This window comes from Drosophila albomicans, chromosome X, assembly GCF_009650485.2.
Source record: "Drosophila albomicans strain 15112-1751.03 chromosome X, ASM965048v2, whole genome shotgun sequence".
Taxonomy (NCBI): domain Eukaryota; kingdom Metazoa; phylum Arthropoda; class Insecta; order Diptera; family Drosophilidae; genus Drosophila; species Drosophila albomicans.
Window position 1 is genome coordinate 27,927,741 of NC_047627.2, and position 26,046 is coordinate 27,953,786.

A 26,046-nucleotide genomic window follows, 5' to 3' on the forward strand; every position below is an offset into this window, starting at 1 on the left:
CGCGGAGAGCAAGCAAGCAAACCACAGAACCACAGCACAGCACAGATAAACAGCAAACAAAACAGCGAAAAAAAAATATAAGAAGTGGATGCAAACACAGGCCTCAACGAGTCGGGCATTTTGTTGTGGCTCACAGGACTGTGTAATCGATTAGAGATGAGTGTAGAGATCGCAAACAATGCCAACCGAATACAAATGCAAAGCAAACAAAAAGTAGAATACAAATCGATACATCGATAGTATTAATAGCAAATCAATTTTGAATAATTCTTGTTAATAGCAATTCTATTTCTATTTTCTGGCATTAAAATCAGCTTTAATAATAGTCGCGTTAATTTATAGAGCTCACTTATAACTACTATCAATAGCAGATGTATTATTTGTCTCTTCAAACTGTACTATCGTTTACTATCGATAGTAATAAAATCGTTTCTTGACAAATTTCCTTAAAATTTTCTAACGTTAATCATCATTGAACAATAGTTGCGTTAATTTATACAACTTTCTCAAAACTGCTATCGATATCAAATATATTATTTTTCATTCCTATCGATAGTAGACAAGTCTTTCCTTGACAGCTTTCCTTCTCTCTCCTTAACTACATCTCGAATACGACTATCGTTTATTTAAACAACTTTCTTATAGCTACTATCGATAACAGAAATATTATTTGTCATTATTGCCATTTTAAATAATACTATCGATTAATAATACAACACTCTTACAATTACTATCGATATCAGAAATTTGGCAACATACATTAAATCAAATCCTTAGGATTTGTTGTCGTTAATGACTTCTATACTATCGAAAGTAGAAACATATTTAACAATACTATCGTTTATTAATACAACACTCACAGTTACTATCGACAGCAGAAATAAGATTAGTTGCCACTCAGCGCTTGACAGCTTTTATGAAAGAGCTAAATGTTTTATAGCTTCTCCCAAAGTGTGCTTGCTGTTTTAATAACTCCAAAATGTGATCGATTAAGGTTGATGAAAATCGATAAATTTGAAGTACACAACAGTAATGTGCCTCCTTCTCTGTCTCTCTCTCTCGCTCTCGCTGATAGTATTTACCTTCGGCTATCTATCTTGTGGCTGCGTTATGCTGCAGCTCTTGGGCAGACGTCAACATTTTGGAATTGATGATGTCGTCGCACATTATGAGGTTCAATATCCTGTATAATGACGACAAATTGCGCAATATTTGCAGCGCAAGCCGCAAACAGTAGAGATGGCAAATGATGCTCTCGAGGAGCATAAAATGGAAGCCAGTTGTTGTTAGATGTAGATGTAGTTCGAAGTGAGGCAGGCAATGAAGGAGATGAAGCTACTGCTGTTGACTCGACTTCAGTTGAGTTCAGTTCAGTTGCGTTTCTCTGAGTTGCGTTGAGTGCCTGATGCCTTGATGTCCTTGTAACTGCCAGCGAACCGTCTATGGCTACGGTCAAACATGATTGATGAACGCTAATTAATGTGGCTACACAGCGCACGCTCTGCTCTTCCCCTCAACATTCACATCCACATCCACATCATCATCATCGTCATCGCCAACTCTCTGTCAACTCGCAAAACTCTGCTGCGTTCCCTCGTCGATTTGCGCAGCAAATTGTGTAATTAATTTGCAGCTCAAGTGTCCCTACACATAATTATGACGCGATCCCAACATTGATGCCCGTTGCTGTCCGTCGCTGTCCGTTCTTGTTGACGACACTTCAAACGACAACAACAACAAGTCAACAACACACACACACTCATACAATACCCTACACTAATTAAAATGACTAATGGGTGGCTCTTGCCATTGATTGGCAAGCAAGAGAGAAATTGAGGGCAATAACAATGGCTAAAGATTCGCTCGCTCTCTCACTTCACTTGTATAATAATCATAAAACTACTCTCTTTCTCTTTCTGTTGCTCTCTCTCTTGCTCTCTCTCTCTCTCTCTCTCTCTACCTCTCTCTCTCCCTCTCTCTCTACTCTCTACAACACCATTTAATATCTTCTTTATGAACGCATCTTGAAGTTATGGCTGTGTTTTAGCAAGAACTTTTATTAATAGAATAAACCCAAGATATTTACTTAAACAGCGAAAACTAGTTGGAGAAAATTCAAATGTTTGCTTAGCTGCACAGCACTGGAAACTAAACGAAATAAGTGCACTTCTTTCTCAACTTTTTTTCTTCGGCTAAACAATCTTTCAGCTCTCTGCTCTTGAAGCAAACTTTTAGCATTTGCAATTTTAGATAATCTGCAACTTTTATGCATTTCTTTTGGAGTAATTTAATTGAATAACTGCCACAGGAATTGGCCGCAAAATTTAAGCTGTTATTTTTACACAACTCTGGTCACACTCGGTGCAGATTGAGAGAAGGCAAGACATGACAGGTGTGGAAGCGAACATGTTGAAAGGCAAGCTGCTCAGCTCCAATCTATGCAAATTTGTGTGCACTCAACAACAACAACAGACATGCACAAACATGCACAAACACGCAGCAGCACTTGAGGATACATTTCTGCAGACGCAAGCCACTTGCACACGCATTACGTCTCTCTCTCTCTCTCTCTCTCTCTCTCTCTCTCTGTATCTATTTCGCCCTGTGGCACAATTTGAACAATGAGCTGGCCGAGCAGTCGACGTCGCCGTCGACGCCGACGTCAGCTCAGCTGCTGCTAAGCTTTGTACATTTGAAAACTTAAACAGTTTATAAACAGAAGATGCAGACACAAATAAAGAGCCAAGATGCAGATGCAGATACAACTGGCGATACAGTTGTGCAGCATGCAGATGTCGTTCGAGATACTTAAACCTATTCAGAGATGGCATTATATCTGTCTGTCTGTCTGTCCGTCTGTCCGTCCGTCTGTCTGTTGGTCTCTCGGCTGTTTGTGGATCAGCTTATTACACGGCCAAAGGACACACGGAATGGACAACTCGACTTAGTCTCTATCTCTCTCTCGTTCTTTTTCGTACGTGTCACTTTGTGGGCAGCTTGGCTTTCATTTTCAATTATACTACAAAAAAAAAAATAAATATGTTGGCAGCTGTGCTGCAGCTGAGCTTTGTTGCCTGTGCGTTTGCGTGTGGCATCTGCTTTTTGCATGCGCTTTAAATTCCTAAGCACAGCCACAACACTCATCCAACCAGGCGCAACTGTACTTTCAAATGTCCTCATCCTCTACTGTCCTGTCACTGCGGTGCTGCTTCTGTTGTGTGGTGTCTTAGTCTTAGTCATCTCCATCTGCATCTCCTTCTGCATTTGCATCTTTGAGTCAATAAAAGTGAATCCTTTGACCAACTCTAACCACGCTTTAAACTTAGTCTAGCGCTCGAGAATACAGTTTAATATTTATTTGAACAACACAATAAACATTCATCGAGTGTATTACTTTAATACTTTTCAAATATTTTATTTATTTATCTCTTCTTTACTCTTTTGAATTTCTTATCAAAACATTATGCTTTGTTTTTCAAATATAATTATTAGTTGCATATTCATCTTAAAATGAATTGTGTTCTATTCCATTAAAGAGTGAAATGATTCCAGTTTATTTCGCTTATTTTGTTTCATTCCACTTTCGTTATATTTTTCTCTATCACATTTTGTTTTGTTACAGCAAACTTTTTGTGTTTCATTCCACTTCGTATTCCACTCAAACAACTAATTTTAAGAAGCACATATGAATTATGTTCTATTCCACTTGAGAGTGAAATGATTCCAGTTTATTTTGCTATTTTTGTTTCATTCCACTTTTATATCTTCAAAATTTATTCACTTTAATGTGTTCCATTCCATTGGCGCATATTACTCGGTTCCATGTTGTTCCATCGGAGTGTTCCAGCAAAGATTTTGTGTTCCATTCCACTTAGTTTCATTATTCCATAATATTTATGACATTTCGTGATATTATTTAATGGTTTTCTATAATTTATTATTACTTTTTAAAACTCAATCATTTCCTATCCATTTATTATTTCTTGAATATCATTTCCATAATATGTTTTTCGACTTTATTCAGATTCCTTTCATTCCTTTTCTTTTCATTTTATTTTATGTATTCTATTCCATTTACTGCTATCAATGTGGCATCAAATTCTTGTACTCTGCATTCTTTTCAATATTTGGCAATTTGATGCAATCTTCATTCATTTTGTTTCATTTCCATTCTTCTTCGACATTCCATTTTCATTCATCATGCATGTGTGTGTGTGTGTGTGTGTGAGTATTTTAATAGCATTAGTTATACGTTGTGCCCAAATTTTGGCACTTGAAATTCATTGCCTGTTCAACATGAGAATGCAAAAAAAACGTATAAAAAAAAAAAAACAAATGAAAAGCAGACGAATGTGGAGAGAGCAGAATATTGTTAGAGGTGTTTGTTGTTGTTGTTGTTGTTACTAGGAACAGCTTTGTATGCCACACACGATGCCAGGAACCTGACAATTTCGCTAGTTTACAGCTACGAGACGCCTGTCTGTGTGTGTGTGTGGCAACTAGGACTAAGGTGCTCTCCCTGTCTCTCTCTCTCTCTCGCTTCTTCATAGGCCTCTGCAATGCCACATGCATGTGTCAGAGTTTGTTTCTGTGTGCTTTTCGGTTTGCAGCATCATCTATCTAAATGGATATCGCGCTTTGCTAGGCAACTAGAATAACATCACGAGCTGAAATGGCAACGTTATCTTGAGCACATGCTCAGGCCTCACTCTATCTCTCTCTCTCTCTCTCTTTCACTCTCTTTCTATCTGTCTGTCTGTCTGTGTTTTGTATTGTTGCACGTACATGTCGTAGACTTCTACTTTTGCTAAAACTTCACTAAAAAATGAGCATGGCATGGCGTTGAGCATTTAAACTAGCTACAAAACACCAGACATGAATCGCACAAGAGGGAGGGAGACAAAAAAGCAACGAACGAACGAACGAACGAAAAATATATAGAGAAAAGAGAAAAACCACCAAACGAAACACATTCAAGGTAGAAAGCGGCGCGTTCGCTTGCTACGTGCATGGCATGCACAAGTGGACATATGTGTGAGTGAGCAGCTCTCCCTCTCCCTCTCCCTCTCTCCCTCACTCTCTCCTCTCTCTCTCCTTGTGGTTGCCAAGACAAAATGCGGCTAATGTCCTTTCTTCGGTTTAGATTTACAATACAACGTAAAATGTTGTTGCGAATTCGCTGCTGCTTTTTTTTGCTACTCTCTTCTACTTTTTCGCTGTTTTTGTTGTCAGAGCAACGCTTCATATGTGTGTGTGTGTGGTGTATTCTTTTATGGTACCGTGTTGTTTTCCCTTGGCTTCGCGTTGCTGTTGTGAATTTTATGGCGCCAGTAGTTGAGCATCAAAGAAATGGCCCGTCTGCCGCTTAAAAGTATGCTACAGTTTATTTGCGCCGCCTGCGCTCAAAAGTATGCTACGCCATTTGTTTGCTTTCATTGACCGCCATCATAATACGATCTGGCGACCATCTCGTTGCCATGCTTTTGTTGTTGTTATCGCATAGTTTTGCTCAACCATGTCGTCAATAATAAAAAACAAGTAAGAAAGCTACTGTCGAGTGTACTCGACTGTGAGATACCCGCTACCCATTTTTAATAAAGGCAAAATATTGCGGTATCATTTTGAAAAAATATACCGAAAATACTAAAAAATACTAAAAATATACCAAATGGTATGTTTGGTATATCGATATAGTACACCATTCAAAATATACCATAGACGGCACAATATACGAGATTGTCGGCCAAAGCAACTCAGACCCCTAGTAAGTAAGCGTTTTTGCCCATACAAAAGTATTTACTTAATAACTTCCACAATTTTTATCTGATTGCAACCAAATTTTCAGGAATCATAACTACTATAGTAATTATAGTATATACTAAAATTGGCAACTCTAGCTTTAAAATTAAGCTTGTGATTCGATTTGATTTTGATTTGCGGGGGCGGAAGTGGGCGTGGCAAAAATTCGAAACAAACTTGATCTGCGTGCAAACATAACAAATGCTGTCGAAAAAAAATTATAGCTCTATCTCGTATAGTCTCTGAGATTCAGTGCTTCATACGGACGGACGGACAGACGCACATGGCTATATCGTCTCGGCTGTTGACGCTGATCAGGGTCGGAGATGCTTCCTTCTACCTGTTACATACATTTCCTGTCGGCACAAAGTTATAATACCCTTCTACCCAATGGGTAGCGGGTATAAAAAAGACCATTTAATTGGCCCAACGTTTTCGGTTATCGCTAATTGTTTGCCATTTGCTTTTCACAAACATTTTTGTTTTGCAATTGATTTCGGTTTTCAAAAGTTTGGCATCCAATGCCGAAACTTTTGGTATTTTCCCTACTTTAAGTTCATCAATTTAATGCGTCTCTTGCTCAACTATTATTATTATTAGTTCTACTTTTTGTTCAACTCTTCGCTTCACTCTCTCTCATTCGTATTCAAAGCACTTTCGTGTGACACTTTGTTTGCACTCATATACGCTTCATTTTGAATCCTGGCACCTGCTTGTCAAATATTTTCACGTGCTTCGAGTTAACAAAAAATGTATGTATGCAAAGCGCCGCAATTGTTGTGACAACTTTTTAAATAACTTGAGTAATTTTTCAAAAAGTTACACCGAGTTGTTCTTTGTTTTTTTTTTCTTTTTTGTATTTTCCTACTCTCTTAATTCACTGTGTGTGACATTTATGCTGTGTACACAGCTGTTGTTGTTAGTGCTAAACAAAACTAAATGAAGCAACAACAAGAACAGCGACAAGTCAACAAAAGCCAAAGCAATTTGCCAAACTATGCAGAGAGAGAGAGAGAGTGAGAAAGGGAGAGAGAGAGAGAGGAGTAAACGAAAGGCGGCTAAATTGAAAGCACGATAGAGTGCTAAAGAGAAACTGCTGCGAGTTAGTAAGAAAGTTATGCCAATTCATTAATTAGCCAGCCAGTGGTCACGCACACACACAGAGACAGAGACAGAGAGAGAGAGAGAGAGAGAGAGAGTCGCTGTCTTGTAAACTTGAGTGTGTAACTTGATACGCTTTGCTTACTTAATAAAAGGCGCTCTTCAATGGCAAGTTGTTGTTGTTTGCTGTGACAGAGGCATATTCCATATTCAATACACACACACACACACACACTTGCACACGCTTGCACACACAACAATAACAACAAGAATAAGCTGAGTTCTTTCCCTTCTCTAAGCGACCCGCGCGCTCTTCTCAAGTTTCGCTCGTTTATTTGATTAGTGAGTGGGTGACTCCGTCTATGCGTATGTGTGTGTGTGTGTGTGTGTGTGATTGAGTAAAGTTTCAGCAGCAAATATGGCAAACAATTTCACAAAGTGGCCAAGCCAAAAGTTTCGTCATCTGCAATTGCCATCGTCGACGTATTAGCTAATCGTTGACTTTAACCGCAGACGAAGCAGCAACAGCAGCAGCTGTTGCCCGCCCCAATAAGTATGCTATATAATTTGTGAGCATTCTTTTTGCGGGGCACGTCCTTGGCCAGCTAATTAGCCAGCACACACACACACACACACACACACACACACACACACATGAGCTGCTAGTTGAGTGTAATTTTGTTGCGACTTCACCTTTAACTCAATTCACAATCGCATTTCAACTGTGAAAATACGTTTGGCTTTTCCCAGCGCATTCAATTAGTCAATTTGTATGTGTGTGTGTGTGTGTGTCTCGATGTGTCTCCATGTGTGTGTGTGGGTGCGTATTCATTTAGCAAATTTACTTTGTTTGCGCTTCAGTGAGTTGAATGCAAAAGGCACTCGCCGTGCCTTCGTCTCTCTCTCTCCCTCTCTCTCTCGCTCTCTGGCTCTGCAATTAACTCGTGATATCGCCCAAACCACATTCCAAAGTCAGTTTTGTCCTTTTGCGTGTGGCATGTCATTAGCATTCATTCATTTCATGTGATATGCGTTAGATCATTGAGTGTGGCATTTGGCAAAATTATAATACACAATCTATATGGAAATAACGCAGCATTAGATGACCATAATGTTGCTTATTATGCAGATGCTGACCTCCTCTCTCCTCTCTCTCTCTCTCTTTCGCACATAAATTATGCTCGCTTCGCTCTCTCTCTCTCTCTGTAGTTGGTGTCAGTTCATTTGCAAAGCTGCCAATTGCAATTGGCCGAAATCATTTCAACTACGATTAGCAATTGCAATTGTAATTTGACAGTCATAAACAGAGAAATGGCATAAATTGCATCAAATATTTATATATTTATTATACTTAGCATTTATTCGAATTATTATCCAACTGCCAATCATCCAAATTGTGTTTACCTCTAACATTAATTCACAAATACAACAAAATACATCGAAATTATTGCAAACTAATTGCATTAATCCTTGGCTTTAGCTTTGCGGCATTAACTGATTAATGTTGCTGTTTTTTTTTTTTTTTTGTGTGGCTCATTCATTGAAATTCACTTTATATAATTGCACATTGAAATATTTGAAAAAACACCCAAACAAAAAAAAAGAAATATAAAACTAAATTCATTAAATATTAACAAAACAACAAAGGAGGCTGAATATTTGATTACATTGAATTTAATTATATTCAATTATAAATTTGTTTAATACAAAAAAAAAGATAAATGCAGCAGAAATTCTAGACTACAATGCTTTCTTTTGTGTGACTAATATTTTATACTCAGCTGAGTGAATTCCTGAGTGAAATGAATAACTAAAATGAATGAAATTATTGAAATTGTTATTTGCATTTTCATACCCGCCACCAATAAGATAATTTAGTATTATATCAATATACCAAATATACTAAATATGGTATATTTTGAATTTCGTACTGCATTAATATACTACATTTGGTATATTTTGAATGTCGTAATATATCAATATACCAAATATAGTATACTTTAAATGCAGTACTATATCAATATACTAAATACGGTATATTATGGAATGTCGTAATATATCAATATACCAAATATGGTATACTTTAAATGCAGTACTATATCAATATAATAAATATGGTATATTTTGAATGTCGCAATGTATCAATATACCAAATATAGTATACTTTAAATGCAGTACTATACCAATATACTAAATATGATATGTTTTAAATTTAGTACTATATCAATATACTAAATATGGTATATTTTGAATGTCGTAATGTATCAATATACCAAATATGATATACTTTAAATTCAGTACTATACCAATATACTAAATATGATATGTTTTGAATTTTGTACTACACCAATATACTAAATATGGTATATTATGAATGTCGCAATGTATCGATATACTTAAAATGCAGTACCATATCAATATACAAAATATGGTATATTTTGAATGAAGTATATTTACAATATACCATATGTAGCCTTTGGTATATTTTAGTATTTATGCAATATCACTATCGGGTATCTCACAGTCGAGTGTAGCTTACTTAGTTGCTTTTTTTAATAAAATAATAATCAAAATATCTGTAAATTAAAGCTTCAATGCTTTAATGATATTTGAATTTAATTTTACTTACACAAAAAAATTCAAATACAAATTTCAATAAAATGTTTACGTTCCTCAATTAATTAACATATGTTTACTAATCTTATTTTAACAATCTTAAATTCTAGTTGACATTAAATAACGCATTTCAGGCTGTTATATTTTTGTTTTACTCACGCTACTTTTCATTGTTAAACTTTGAGTTTCAATAGCTCAACTTTTCTAGAATGCAATTTTTTGCATTTTTTTTCGTTGTTTTTTTTTTGTGTTGAGAGGGCAGCAAACTGTTGTCTGTTATCAGCGTTGCCAGATCTATTGCAGCGCCATTGTGGCAACCTCTTCTGCACTGATTGACCCACAAGATAAGGAGAAGGAGTATTGAACGAGAGAAGGGGAAGAGGGCAAAGCCTTTCACAGCTCGCAGCAAAGTACTCGACTTGAGGCGAGCGATAAGCCAAAGAGAAAGAGAAAAGAGGTTTGGGGACAACTTCGTCTTCGAGACTCCAACAGTCGCTTAATCTGGCAACGCCATCGTTTCCGCTTCTATGCATTGCGTCTTATCTAAAGCACACATCGCACACGGACACACACACACGGACACACACAAGTGAAGCGTAAGAAGAAAAGTTGGCGACGCCTTTTTGGGGTTTTTCTAGATTTTCTTCAGCACTTTTTTTTTTGTTGTTTTTGTTGTTCCTGTTGCTGGCTTTTCATTAAAAGTGTGCGCCTATCTCGACGAGCAGATCTTTTGGCTATGAGTTCAACTGCCCCACACACATTCTCCCCTCCTCCCTTTCTCTCCCTCTCACTGTCTCCCTCTCTCTAGATGACTTTTGTTACCTTTGTCTAAAGCGGCAAAATTGTCGAGTTTTGCAGAAATTTTATTGCTGAAAGGTGCTAAAATGAAAAGTGCTGATGATGTTGCTGCTAGAAAGTGTGCAAGTGAGATGGAGCATGGATGTTGTTTTCCGCAGTCTGGCAACGCTGCTCTGCGTTTCCGGTGTGTACCGTACTCTTCAATCTGTCGTCTGGCGACGTCTTTCTTTAATTATTTAAATTAAAAATTGCCACAAACTTTGTGCCGAGAGTTCGTTTGACTCGTCGTAGCCACTTGGCACAGTTTTCAATCTCCTGCCATCTTTTTTAACGCTGCAACAGCCACAACAACAACAACAACAACAGCAACTACAACAACAACTGACGCGTTTAATTAAGCAAAGTGGCTGGCCAAGTTTCTGCTGGGCTTTTGGCTTTGCTTTTGCCTTGAGTTGGCTTTGGTTGCTGCTGCTTCGCCTTCAACATTAGCTTCAGCTTTTGCCTTTTGGTTTTGCATTGCTTTTGGTTTTGCCTCCCCCCCATCACTTTTCTCTCTTTTTAACCGCTTCACTTCGCTCCCTATCTCTCTCTCTCTACTCTTCACATTTCTGTCGCATTCTTTTGCTCTGACAGCATTTTTGCTAATTTTGTCTAATTTTGCTAAAGTGACGGCCCAGGTCGTTGGCTTTTATGAGTGCACACACCGACACACACACACACACACACACACAGACAGCATACCTGCCACAACTATCTAGCTATCTCTCTCTCTTTTTCTCTCTTTTGCTGTCTGCAAATATTTAATTTCTTTGGCTCTGTCTTTTGTCTCAACTACTTCGTGAGACATAAAGCAACTACAACCGGAAAACTGTAGCAAGGCGGCATGCGGCATGTGGCATGTGGCAACAACGAGCTCTAAAAGCATGCAACAAATTGCAAAAACAAAAAAAAGAAGTAAAAGAGTTTCAGCAAAAACACATTGCACTTTTTACTGCGCATTAAGTTTCGGCATTTTCGTGTCACGATGAAAAAAACATAAAGACTAAAGTGGAAGCATAAAAATTGACGCATTTTCCTTTTTTTTTTTGCAACTGCAACTCAAAAGAGTGACAGAAATTAAAGCATGGCTAATGAAATTAAATGCACTCGTGAGTCACGCGTGTCACGCGGACTTAAATGATGCGAAATGAGTGCAAAATTTAGCAATAACTTAAGAGTATTTGCTTTGAGTTGTAAATGTATAATTAGCTAGAATAATTTTGAGGGGAGAAAGTCAATAAGAGCTTCAGAATTGGAATAAATTACTAATAAAAGCACATTTAAAGAGAATAATCAATGATAGGAATTTCAAGAAATTCTTGATTCAATTTTCTAAATAATGCATAAATGTAAATGTTAAGAGATTTGTACAACTTTTTGTGGTACAAAAAGAATAGAGAACATGTAAAACTGCAATGAAAGCAAAACAAAACAAAAACCGATATTAAAATATAACAAATAAATATTCAGAAAAAATACTAAAAATAAACCACATGTATACTGAAGAAGAATACTAAGAAATGGAAACACAAAGTATTCAATTCAATTAATAAATCATTAATCATTGAATAAAAATACTGAAAAAATACTAAGAATAAACCACATGCTATATTTTTGGTATAGTGAATATACTTACGAAATGGAAACACAAAGTAAAACACAATATTTAATTTTATTATTAAATTATACCAATAAAATATACTAAAAATATACTAAGAATATGGAATGGTATATTTGTTATATCGAATATACTAAATAAATGTAAAGGAAGAATACTTGAGCCGAATGCTATATTTGGAATATTCAAAATAGCACATTAACATACTGAATAAAATACTCATTTGTATTAATATGTATATTTAGTATATTGAACATGTCAAATTAATATACCAAAAAAGTACTCGGTATATTTGGTAAATTAATATACCAAAAAAATGTTAATTTATAGCGAAATGTATATTTGGTATATCTATATACTATTACAGTACAAAATATACCATAGGGTGCAAAGCATACAATTTCTAAGTTACCTGAATCTGCCTATTACAAGCTTATTAATATACTAAAAAAAATACTCATATGTATTAAAATGTATATTTAGTATATTGAAAATGCCGAATTAATATACCGAAAAAATACTCAGGTGTAGCGTAATGTATATTACGGTATATTGAAAAATCTACATTTATAGCGAAATGTACTTTTGGTATATCGATATACTGCTACTTTACAAAATATACCATAGAGTGCAAAGTATACTCTGAATCTGCCTATTACAAGCATTTCTTTTTGCTATACAGTTATAATACAATTCAATCCTAGTTTTCTACTCTCCACTCGTTAAGTCTTTAATTATCAACATATGGAAATGAAGTGATTAAATTGAAGTTAAAAATCAAAATCAATCTTTTGAAATCTAATCGAAATTGTAATTCTTTCGAAGCTGCATCAATATTTAACGCCTTCACTTTTCTTCACGTTTCGAGCAGTTGAGGCAGTAACAAAGAATCGAGGCGGGTCAACAATGTAAAAATCCCATTTAAGGCGCAAGACATGCGTTCAATTTGTAGCAGATTCGAAGTTTGTGGATGGGGATGGGGATGGTGATGGTGAGGGGTGGATGAAGTGTCATATTAATATCCTGTCGCTTAATGCGGACTTGATTGCATTGCCATTTGGCCATTTGGCCCTTCTTTGGTCGTTCTTTGACCAAGTCGTCGTTGCCATCGTCGTTGTCTGCTCGCTCTTTGGCCTCGTTGATTTATTGCCCGAGTGCAAGTTGCGTTTAGAGCTGCATCATTCAAAGTCTTTGGCATTCTTGCGACCTGTCTCGCATTTTCATTACTTTTATACTTTAGTTTTCCTCTCTTTTTTTTTTTTTGTCTCCATTTTCTTAATTTCACTTCCTTGCCTCCTGATGTCCTCATTTCTGATTTCTGAGTGTGTGCGTGTGTGCGTGTGTAGTTCCAGAAGGTTGCCCTTTTGTGCAGATTGAAAAGCGCAGTCAAGCAGTGTCACCTTCCACGCCCACCACGCCCCACGCCCACCTTGCTTGCTGCCACTGTTTTCTTGCGCATTTCGAAATTGAACAGCGGTTGAAATATATGTATATACATGACATTATTCGTATACCCTAGAAGTGCATAAAGCGAATCAAGTTTCTCAGCTTTTGTTGCCTTCTTCAGTGAGCAACTTAAATTGTTGTATATTCGTGGACTATCTTTTGATTACTTAATTTCATTAATTTCCATGGCAAACTTTATTTTCATTACTGTAATAAATTTTAAGTTCGAGTTCTTTTGATTGAGGGATAACACTCTAACTTATAATAATTTGTATTATCTGGAAAACGAGAGAATTTTAAACCATTTGAACAAATGTTATCGGTTGGCATTAATCAAATATCACTTATGATCAATTGACAAACATAGATAAATGTGAAAAGTCTTGAGTTTTTTGAATAAGAGTTAGATGATGAGTACTTCAATAAAACTCGGCAAAATCTAAAGCTTAAGGAGATAGATAATAGATAGATAATAGAAGAGTAGGCTAAACTAAGAAATATATGTATGTATATGTTCGCGGCATATTTTTGGTATATTTTGGTATATTTTTGGTATATTTTGGTACATTTTTGGTATATCTTTGGCATATTGTTGGTATATTTTTGGTATATTCTTGGTATATTTCGGTATATTTTGGTATATTTTTGGTATATTTTTGGTATAATTTTGGTATATTTGTGGTATATTGTAATAATAACGCACTGTTTTGATTTCATTCAATATTTATTTTGAAATGGATTTTATGGTAACCTTTAATATTTATTATCTACATCTTGATATAGTCAAACTGTCATTTGGTATTATTTATTATAAGTATTATCTATTTGTTAAAGTCTATCTAGTATTACATGTTAAATTTAATTAAATATTTTACTATTCCCTATAAATTTCGATTACTGTTTGTATACTTGATCACGCATACGCATAGTGCGCCCATTGTAAGCTATCGATGGCTATGTAAACAGTGTATTTTTTACATGGTATCTCTTGGGTCGCGAGGGAATTTTTGACTTGATTTCCGCTCCCTTGGCTGCTTGGCAAGCTTCAGCTTCAGCTTTAGCTTCGGCTTCGTCAAGCGAAGTCTCGACAATGTCGAGCCAAGTGCAGACGCTAGTCATTGCTCGGCTATAAATCTGCCACCTTTTGCCATCCCTCGCTCCCTTCGTTCCCTTCGTTCCCATCGCTGAGTGTCGCCATTTTTGTTATACGTTTTTAAATCATATTTAACGCTCAATTATTGACGCTCAAAGTCGACGTCAGCAGACAATGACAAACTAATGGTCGCTCCCCTCGGCATCAGATTGGAGTGGAGGGTGGTGTGTGGAGAGAGAGGGGAGCGTGGAGGGGGGGGAGGCTTGTAGGCTCTGCCATTTTGCACTTAATACTCGTAACTCGACGCATCCCGTTTTTCGGCCAAAGACGCTTCGCTCTGCTGTGCTCAAATGACAATTTGTAAAGCTTTCAATGAAGACGAAGAGTCGCAAGCCTACAAAATGATGGCAGGACCTCTCTGTGTGTGTGTGTGTGTATGTGTGTGTGGCAGACACACAAATGACAGCCACTTTGTGGGGCAGCACACGCGCCAAGCAGAAGCTTGGGTGATGATGATGAAGGCAAAGTTGAAGAGATGGGGGAGAGACGTCGTCTTCTTACTTCGTAATCAATCACTCAATCAATCAGCAAATAATGTGCATTGAAAATTTTTTAAGTGTCCATAATGTTTGCCGCACTCGCAAACTGCGGAGGCGTGTGGCATGCGGCATGTGGCATGTGGCATCATGGCTTTCCCTCAGCCTGCAAAATAATATTTGTCAGTAGAGAGAGAGAGAGAGAGAGAGAGAGAGAGAGAGAGAGAGAGAGAGCTAAGTAATTGTGTGTGCGACAGAGTGTCAGGGATTTACTATAGACTTTTCTGCCTTATTGCCTTGTCATTGTCTCTAAGAGGCAGAAATAAAGGGAGAGGGAGGTGGAGAGGTGGAGAGTTGGCGGGGGATTAAAGTGCCTGGTGACTGGTCACTTGTTTCGCAAAATGAAACAACGAATCCGTTTTCAGGGGTCAATTATTTTATGCTGTCGAGATTATGGCAAGTTTTTGTAATAGATTGCAAGTTCAAATTGGATTGGATTGGAGCACACAAAAAAGCCATAGAAAAGCAGTACGAAATGGAGATACAGAGAGAAAGAGAGAGATAAAGAGAGAGAGAGAGAGAGAGAGAGAGAGGGAAAAACAGCGAGAGATTAGAGCGGCCAAAAAGTGGGCGAGCGGCTTAGAGCCAAATGCTTGGGCGTTGGGATTTAAGATTTTAAACTGGAATTTATAAGCGAACTGCAAAAATGGATTAAATAATTGAAGAGCGAACTATGGGCAGCTTTATAAATTATACTCAAAAACATTCCTTTAACTAATGGCAAATACAAGAAAACCAATTTTATTAAAGTGCAATATATATTTTAATTTAATTCATTTCGAAAATTGATTTAAAATATGGAAAGAAATGTTTATTTGAATGTATGCAGTACTATTCAATATACGAAATATTGCCTTTGGAAAATTGTAGTATTTTTATGGTATATTTCGCGGTATATTTTTGGTATATTTTGGTATATTTTTGGTATATTTTTGGTAAAATTTTGGTATATTCTTGGTATATTTTTGGTATATTTTTGGTACAATTTTGGTATATTTTTGGTATATTGTAATAATAACGCACTGTTTTGATTTCACTCAATATTTATTTTGAAATGGATTTTATGCTAACCTTTAATATTTATGAAAAGTAAAGCAGCATAATATTACGTATACGTATTTTTTACACAGAACAATATCGTTACTTATTCTAGATTTATTTTCAAACAAAACTGAATTCGATCAAATATATGAAGATACATTTTTTTTTGTTTTTGGGTATGTTTCAAAACTCAAGCACAATATTACGTATACGTATTTCTTTACACAGATAAATTTCGTTGGTTATTCTAAATTTATGTTGAAACAAAAGTGAGTGCAACTTTTAGCTAGTAGTATTTATTACTAAATGCAATATGAAGATACATTTTTTTTTCATTATTTGCTTCAAAACTCAAGCATAATATTACGTATACGTATCTCCTAAACGGAAATTGCTTTAACAAACATATAAATATTTAGCTGTATTTGTTGCAAGCAGTTTCAATAAATGGTTCTTTTCGCTTAAACGGAAATAATGGAGCAGCTGCGCCTAAGATAAACAGTTTCGAGTAGATTATTCAGCTCTTTCTCTTTCTGTTTCTCTGGCAAAAGTTGGCAAATAAAAGTATTTGCTTTTCTGTTTATATGCTTTTTTTTCAATTTTGTTTTTATTTGTATTTATACTGGCATTTGCAATCCGTCGCTGTCTTTGCTACAGTTACACATTTCCATGGCAATTTCCACATCTATTTCCCGTTTTTTTTTTTTTTTTTTCTATTTTTTATTTCTTTCTCGTGGCAAACTTTGGTTTGCATTGCGGCGAGTGTCTCAATGAGTTTCGACGAGGGAGTTCTTATTTAATGGCTGATGCCATATTTGATTTATTTTTTCTATTTTCAATGACCATGCACATTCGAGATCTCTCTCTCTCTCTCTCTCACTCTCACTCTCTTTCTGTCTCGTATCTATTTAGCTCTGTCGTGGAGGGCTTTCATTTTATGCTTAGCGTGTTGCAAAACTTCGATGATTAACTTTTTCGATTAACTCAAAACTCAAAACAGACACCACACACACACACACATACACACACACACACACACAGAGAGAGCCACATGCGCTGGAAAGTATGCAATGGGAAAAATAGCAAAATAAACAAGCAACAACAAGAGCGACTGCAAACTGAAAACTTTTTCAGAGCGATAAACAATTTTCAACGTTTTTCTGCGCCACGCCTCCCCGCGCTCGCCTCTCTCCCCTCTCCCTACCACCCGTTTCCCACTCTCTCTCTCTCTCTCTCTCTATTTTTTTAGTCTTGTATTTTTTGATAGCATAAATTTATTTTAATGTTTATGCTTAACAATTCCCATTCCGCTTTCCCTCCTCTTCCCCGTCCACTTCCTCCGCTTTCTCTCCTTTCTGCTTTTGGCACACTCAATCAGCTTTTGGCCTAGTCAAAGTTTTGGATGCGCCTTTTTCTCTGGAGAGGAAGAGAGAGAGAGAGAGAGAGAGAGAGAGCCAAAAAACTTTGCATATTGATAAGGCATAGCAAAGCGCACAGATAAAATGCGAGTAGATTAAAGACGAGCCGAGGCTTCATCACAAGGCAACAAAATATCCTCTCCCCTTCCCCCCCCCCCTTCCCCCTCCCCTGACGCACACTTGATTGAAATCCCTTTGGCAGACCAAATGGCAAAGCTTGAATTGTAGTAGAAGAATCTCTGATTGATGTCTGTCAGTCAGGAATCCTTTTATCATTTCACCACACAAGCGTGGGCGTGCCCCCCTACCCCCCTCCCACCCCTCTTCCACATATGTCTCTCCCCCATTCTCTGTCTCTTTGTGTATGTGTGTAATAATTATGGGGCATGCTAAGCCAGCGGCAATTGTTTGCGATGATAAATGATGGACAGACCAGAGCATAAGAATAGCAAAGTAGAGAATGGGAGAGACAGAGGTGGAGGGGGCGTGGTCGTAGGCGTACACATGGAATGACCATGAAATTCATTAAGCTCAGGTCTATGTTATGTTTTATTTTTCGGTTTGCATTTGGGTGCGAGTTGAGGGACGCTGGACAGGTCATCTAATGGCGCTCCGCCAGAGTCATCAATAATGCGGCAGCCAAGAAAATTTTGAAAACGTCTGAGAAAATGTCTAATGAGGGCAACACGCAAACACTACTCAAAGGAGCAGCATATGCGAGTGAGATTGTGAGAGAGAGAGAGAGAGAGAGCGAGAGAGACAAAGACTTGAAACAGCGTAAAAAACAATAAAAAGTTCCACAGCGAAAATTTCCCCAACGAGCAATTTGCAAAAGTGCGTGAGTGTGTGTGTGTGTGTGTGTGTGTGTAAATAAGAAGCAGCCAAAGTAGAGAGAAGGTAGTGGCAAAAGAAAAAGTAAAAGAAAGAAAAGAAATTGAGTAAAGTGTTTGAGCGAAGAGCATTTGCAAATAAGCGACGATGAAAGAAAAGCCCACAGAAAAAAAAAGAGTGAAAAAAATAGGCAACAAGAAGTGGAGGACAAGGTGGAGGAGCAGAAGGGAGAGGAGGAAGGGGGCAAGGGAAGCCTGGGGAATGCGTTTACTTTTCAAAAACTGTTTTAAAAGCTTAACCACGAAAAACTGCGAATATTCCCTAATGACGAGCACTTCCGAAAAGAAATGCCACAAAAGCCGAGATGAAATGCCCCCCGAAAATAGCGAAAGAGACAGAGCGAGAGAGAGAACGAGAGAGGTATAGTGGGTGCTGCGATGAGTCGCTGTGGGAACTGGTGGAAAAACTGGTAACCGACAATGATAAAGCGCCATGATAAAGCAGTCGAGGCATTAGCATTGGGCATGCCACAATATGAAGCAAAGCATTTCACATACGCAAACATGCCACATGAGCGACAGAGAGAGTGGGAGAAAGTGTTGAGGAGCAAGTGGCAAGTTGATTGCTGCAGATAACACACACACACACACACACACAGCAAAAGGATGTCGAAATGGGAAATGTTCATGGGAAATGGGCCAGAGATTTTGCCTTTTTATTTTTTTGGTTTCGTTTCGTTTGTTTGCATTTTATTTTCTTTGCCCCGCTGTTGTTCTTGTTGTTGTTCGTGTGCATTTGACTTCGGAATACGGAAATTTCAACTCCTCGTGGGAGTAGTTAGTCATGGCGATCATTGTTTCAGTTTCACTTGTGTCTGTGCCTGTGTGCCCCCTACAAAACCAATCGGGAATTTCTCTCTGCTGAGGTGCTGTCGAAACAAATGCAATCCAAATGAAGCCAACACTTTCTTGCTCACAAGTTTAGGCATTGTTCTCAGGGTATTCCCAAGTCGCATTGGCACCGCAATCGTTTGAGTGGAATTGGTATTTTAATAAGTTTCTTTGTTCATCTTGTAGTGTGAAAAGGTCTATGTAAGTCAATACTCAACATATTCTTTCATCAAAATTCATCACTTTCAACGTTAGCTTTCTTACTTTATTATGTTAAATTCTTAATGAATGCTGCACTTAACCTTGTAATGTGTGAAAGGGTCTTTTTAAGTCAATACACAGCAAATATTTTTATATTATTTCTTATTATGGTGGGAAATTCTTAATCAAAGTGAAATACTCGACGAACTTTTTATTGATTAATTATGTACTTCACTTTTCAATGTGTTAAAAGGTCTTTTCAAGTCAATACTCAGCTTAGATTTTCATAGGCATTCACTTTAATCGATTTATTATATTGTGTGAATTTCTTGATTAGCTTTATATAAATTATTTTTGTACTTTAATTCAATACTCAGTATAGATTTTCATATTATTGCACTTCATTGTGTGAAATTTTTGATCAAAGTGAAATACTTGATGAACTTTATGCTAATCAATGTTGTAACTCACCTTTTAATGTGTAAAAGGGTCTTAACAAGTCAATACTCAGTATAGATTTTCATGTTATTGCACTTGATTGTGTGAAATTCTTGATCAAAGTGAAATACTTGATGAACTTTATATCAATCAATGTTGTAACTCACCTTTTAATGTGTAAAAGGGTTCTAACAAGTCAATACTCTGCATAGATTTTCATATTATTGCATTTCATTGTGTGACATTCTTGATCAAAGCGAAATAGTGGATGAACTTTATATCAATCAATGTTGTAACTCACCTTTCAATGTGTAAAAGGGTCTTAACAAGTCAATACTCAGCATCGATTTTCATATTATTGCACTTCATTGTGTGAAATTCTTGATCACAGTGAAATACTGGATGAACTTTATGTCAATCAATGTTGTAACTCACCTTTTAATGTGAAAAAGGGTCTTAACAAGTCAATACTCAGCATAGATTTTCATAAACATTCACTTAAAGCGATTTATTATATACTTCATTGTGTCACAGTGCCTCAGTCTTCCCCCTCTCTCTCTCTTTCTCTTTCTCTTCCTCTTCCTCTCATTTCATTTCACTCCCTCTCTCCATCCACCGCAAACTACACACATCTTTGACAATGGCGTCGACGTAGTTTGAGTCGAGTTCGACACCTGCAAAATGAAATTGAATTACAAGAATAATGCGAGCAACTTGCACAAAAGTAAAAAAGCAGCGGCAACAAGCTTCAATGAGAAAAGTCAAATAGAATAAAAGCTACAAAGGCAATGGCCTCTGCCTTCTCCCCTTTCCCACTATTTCTCTCTCTCTCTCTCTCTCTCTCTCGCTTTCTATTTGCTGAGACTGCGAGTGTAAAGTGTAATTTTTACACCTTCACGCTAAATTTTCAGCTGGCAGCCCCTTGACGACAACCGGGCTCCTCTGTTGCTTCTATCCATGCCCCTTTTGCTCCATGCTGCCTGCCACACACCGTGTGGCATACAAAACGTTGCCACTTGAGAACTTTTAGTGCGTCTCAATGCGCATTTTAAATAAAATAGAAATTCAATTTACTTTAAATAAGCGCAAAGCGACAGAAACACAGAAGGAAACAAGCGAAAGCAAACTCAAACACTCTCAGGACAAAAGCGTTGGCAAGATGGCACGATTGGGTGGGGGAGGGGGAGGAGGGGGGAGGGGAACACTGCGAGACGAGGTGACAAGCAGCAGTGAAACGTCAGCGACAGCTTCTCTGTCCAACGAAGGAGACAACAGCAGAAAAAAAAATAAAAAAAATAAAATGAAATGAAATAAAAGCGAAGAAATGTGCAAAAAAAAAAACACGAAGCGAGAGAGAAAAAAACTTTTTTAAATGAACTCAAAATTGACTAAATGTGCTAGGAAAAGGTGCGTGATGATTGCGAGAGGGGGCGAAGGAGGAGGGAGGAGGGAGGGATGGGAAAACTCGCTGGGGAATTGCAAGAACCCAAGCTGGAATATAATTAAGCGGCGTTTAGGAACCAACTTGCCTTAATTGTTTGCCGTGAAGGCTAAAAACTTTCCGCAAAGTTTAATTTAAATATGAATAAGAACAGTTCTCTCACTCTCTCTCTCTCTCTCTCTCTCTCTCTCTTCTGGCATTCTCATTTCATGAAACTCATTTTATTTAAATTTTTTATTGTATTTACACATTTTTTGCGTCTGTATTTTCAATTTGGTTGAACTGTTGTTTGTCATTTGAAATTGATTCACGAAATTGCAAGACATTTAAACTTTGGCAAACTAACGGGCATTGTTTGCATGAGCTTTGGGAATAACAAAGGTAACTGCGCGAAAGTTGTATAACAGTTTTTAACAATACCATTAAAGACATCAAAAATAAATTAATTGCAGTGGTATAACAGTTTTTAAGAATCGTGTATTACAAGCATGAAATAATTAATTAATTTGTATAGAGCTTGTATAACACTTTTATGACACTTGTATGCCAGTTGTATAACAGTTTTTTTTTTTAAGAAGTAATATATTAATGTGGGTGGTATAACAGTTGTATAACAAATGTATAACAGTTTATGGCAAACAGTATAGTTATTGCACAATAGTTGTATAACAGTTGTATAACAAATGTATAACAGTTTATGGCAAACAGTATAGTTATTGCACAATAGTTGTATAACAGTTGTGTAGCATTTGTTTGATAACAGGTGCATATTGATTGTATAACAGTTCTAGTAATCTATATAAATGAATGGAAGGCAGCATGAAATACCAAATTTTGCGCTTATTTATGTGGGTGGTATAACAGTTGTATAACAAATGTATAACAGTTTATGGCAAACAGTATAGTTATTGCACAATAGTTGTATAACAGTTGTGTAGCATTTGTTTGATAACAGGTGCATATTGGCTGTATAACAGTTCTAGTAATCTATATAAATGAAAGAAAGGCAGCATGAAATACCAAATATTGCGCTTATTAATGTTAGTGGTATAACAGTTGTATAACAAATGTATAACAGTTAATGGCAAACAGTATAGTTATTGCACAATAGTTGTATAACAGTTGTGTAGCATTTGTTTGATAACAGGTGCATATTGACTGTATAACAGTTCTAGTAATCTATATAAATGAGAGGAAGCCAGCAGTTTAAATACTCGCCAACACTTTTAATAAAGTATTTTAAAGCACTTAAAGCCGAACGAGTTGATTTGCAAGCCAAGCATAGTCCATTGTTGAAGCAGCTGCTTGAAGCGGCTGTGGCTTTGATTTCGCTGCAAAATCAGGTGATAAGAAATCACAGGCCCACAATGGGTTTTGCACAGCAGCACAGGAGCCGGGGAGCTTTAGCCCCAAAAGGATGATGAAAGGCGGTGAGGCGGGCGGAGTTGGGGGCAACCACAGCAGCCACTAGGCTGTGGTTGTGGCAACCCGAAGCAGCAGAGGCGGAGGCAGAGGCAGAGGCAAAGGCTGTGGATTTAAGGCCGCATAATTATAAAGCTGTCCATAACAAACAGCTCAAGTGCAGTCAGCCCCAAAGAATCAAGGCAGATAGTGGGAGTGCGAGAAAGAGATGGAAATAGAAAGAGAAAGAGAAAGAGAAAGAGAAAGAGAGGGAGAGAAACTGCGAAGGATTCTTATTAAGAGGAAAGGGATGTGACTGGCGCCCAGCTGGCGGACGCCAGCCAAAATGTTGCTAAGCCCCCCAACAAAAAGCAAGAAGAAAAAAAAAACAGACAGAGAGTGGGAAAGGGAATGGGAGAGAAAGAGAGGAGGAGAGGAAGACAGACGCCAAAACACTTGTAACACTTGTGCGCTAAAGTTGGCTCTAATCAATTTATTGAATTTATTTTGCTGATTTTATTAAAGCGCGCAAAAAGCATAAAATGAATTGACACAAAATCCGCCAAAGACGATTCCACCAAAGTGGCCAACGGGAAGGGGAAATATTATATAACACACACACACACACAAACACACACACAACAAGCGGGACAACAACGAATTCGATTGCCGATTCAATTGCCTGTCAAATAAAAAGAAGATGGCGAGGCGAGTGTGGGAAATGTGTTTTGCTCCGTCTGTCGTAATTAAGTTAGAACCTTTCTTCACTTTTACTACTCCGATTGAGTTTTATACGCCTGCTATGTGACTTTTCGCTACTTGTTGTGAAAGGAGCGCTGATTGCGTTGCCAGGATATGGACTGGACCCCCTTTTGTCAGACGGACAGACAGACAGATAGACGAAATGCGTAGGCCTATGAGTACTTAGCTTAAGCTCGACAATGTTTCGAGGCAACAAAATGGTTATCAGCCAGCCAGAGCAAGAGATAATCCCATCCCCAATCTCAGTCGCTGTCAGCATCAGGCATCTCTTTAAATTTAAATTCGATTCTCAACTTGAAAAGTTGAAAACCTGAACCTGAACCTGAAGCACAAATTAATATCAATTGTCACGCATGAATGTCTAAATAAATATCATAGCATGCAATTATTATCAAACGATTTATCACAAACTGCATTTTGTGCTTTTCAACTAATTTAATGACCTGCTGATAATCCTTTGTGTGCATTTTGAAGTCAACAACTGTGCAAGCGATAAACATACACAGTTTTGTATGCACAATAAATGTCAAATAACAAATTAACTGCAATGTAAACACACAATATTTATTGAGAGCCAATCAAAAATATATTCAAATTTTTATACCCGCTAACCATAGGGTAGAAGGGTATTACAACTTTGTGACTGCAGGAAATGAAATTTATTAATAACTAACATATATTAGTATCCGATCAGATACAAATTGTAGAAATCATTTTGTATGGGAAAAAAACGCCAACATACTACGAGTCTTTGTTATTTTGGCTGACAATTTGGTATATCTTATAATCTATGGTATATTTTGTAGTTATACTAAAATATACATTTGGTATAGCATCGAAATACCAAATTATCAGTATATTATTGTATTTGGTATATCGATACCATACCAAATATAGCCTTAAGTGTATTTTTGTCTTCGGAATATTATATGGTACAATGTGTATTTATGCTAAAATATACTGAAGGCTATATTTAGTAAATCTATAATATACCAAGTATACACTTAATTACATTTTAGTAGTTTTCGATATATTATATAGTATGTATGGCATATTTTCTACTGATACTGATACTAATACTAATATACTGAAGTGAATAAAATAATACCATTACAATATACCAAATATATCGAGAATATGCCAAGTGTCACCTTCAGTATATTCTACTATTTTAGTATTAGCACTATTATATGCCAAATATAGACTTCAGTATATTTTAGTATGTCTTCGGTATATTAATTTGGTATGTTTTTATTTTAGTATTAGGACTACTATCGATATACCAAATATAGACTTCAGTATATTTTAGTATGTCTTCGGTATATTAATTTGGTAAATTTTTATTTTAGTATTAGGACTACTATCGATATACCAAATATAGACTTCAGTATATTTTAGTATGTCTTCGGTATATTAATTTGGTATATTTTTATTTTAGTATTAGGACTACTATCGATATACCAAATATAGACTTCAGTATATTTGAGTATGTCTTCGGTATATTAATTTGGTATATTTTTATTTTAGTATTAGGACTACTATCGATATACCAAATATAGACATCAGTATATTTTAGTATGTCTTCGGTATATTAATTTGGTATATTTTTATTTTAGTATTAGGACTACTATCGATATACCAAATACAGACTTCAGTATATTTTAGTAGGTCTTCGGTATATTAATTTGGTATATTTTTATTTTAGTATTAGGACTACTATCGATATACCAAATATAGACTTCAGTATATTTGAGTATGTCTTCGGTATATTAATTTGGTATATTTTTATTGAAATCTCGCATTGTCGAGCACACTCGATTGTAGCTTTTTTACTTATTTACTATAACAATTTCTTCCATTTTTTTCTCCTTCCAGCTGGTCGGCGGTGAATTCGATATGGAATTGAATTTTGTGATACAGGATGCGCAGAATATTAAACATATGCTCGAGCTGCTGGATCATTGTCCGCCCAATTTGCAGGTGAGTCTCTGATACGTGGTAACTAAATAATTGATTGCTGGGATCCCAATATATATATCATATATTCACCTTTTTTTTTGTCGTTCAACTCTTTGCGAGGCAAAAAACAACAAAATATAATTGCGCGATGGCACAAAATTCAATCAAAATGTTTGCAGCGTGCTGTGTGTGTGGCATCAAAGGCAAATTAACCAGCGACAAAATGAAGACAGGTGGGAGTGGGCGGTGGAGGGGAAGGGGGCGTGGTTTACATTGCCTGCCTACAAATTGGGCGTAATGAAAACGCAACATGAAATGCCTTTCAACTGTTTTTTACTTTTGCTGTTTTCTGTCTTTTTTTTTTGTGTTGATTTGCATATGAATATATATATGTCTATCTCTGTCACTCGTTCAGCTGTGTGTGTGTGTGTGGGTGTGCGTGTTAAGCAATATTTTACACCTGACGTTGTCACTGCGCCTCGGCAGCGCCAACAAATTATTAGCATGAATGCTGGCAAAGGATCTCCGGCTCCCGGACACGTATATAACGTATATGTT

General features: G+C 36.8%; 1 protein-coding gene across 14 annotated transcripts in view; it reads left to right on the forward strand.

Annotated features, from left to right (window-relative positions):
• The window catches only part of LOC117578124 (neurobeachin), a 294,046-nt gene that overhangs the window by 189,297 nt on the left and 78,703 nt on the right, over positions 1-26,046 (forward strand). For all 14 annotated transcript variants that reach the window (XM_052007160.1, XM_052007155.1, XM_052007158.1 and 11 more), the window contains one exon: positions 25,405-25,509. In XM_052007160.1, the coding sequence (XP_051863120.1) occupies positions 25,405-25,509 (105 nt within the window). The remainder of the gene's footprint in view (positions 1-25,404; positions 25,510-26,046) is intronic.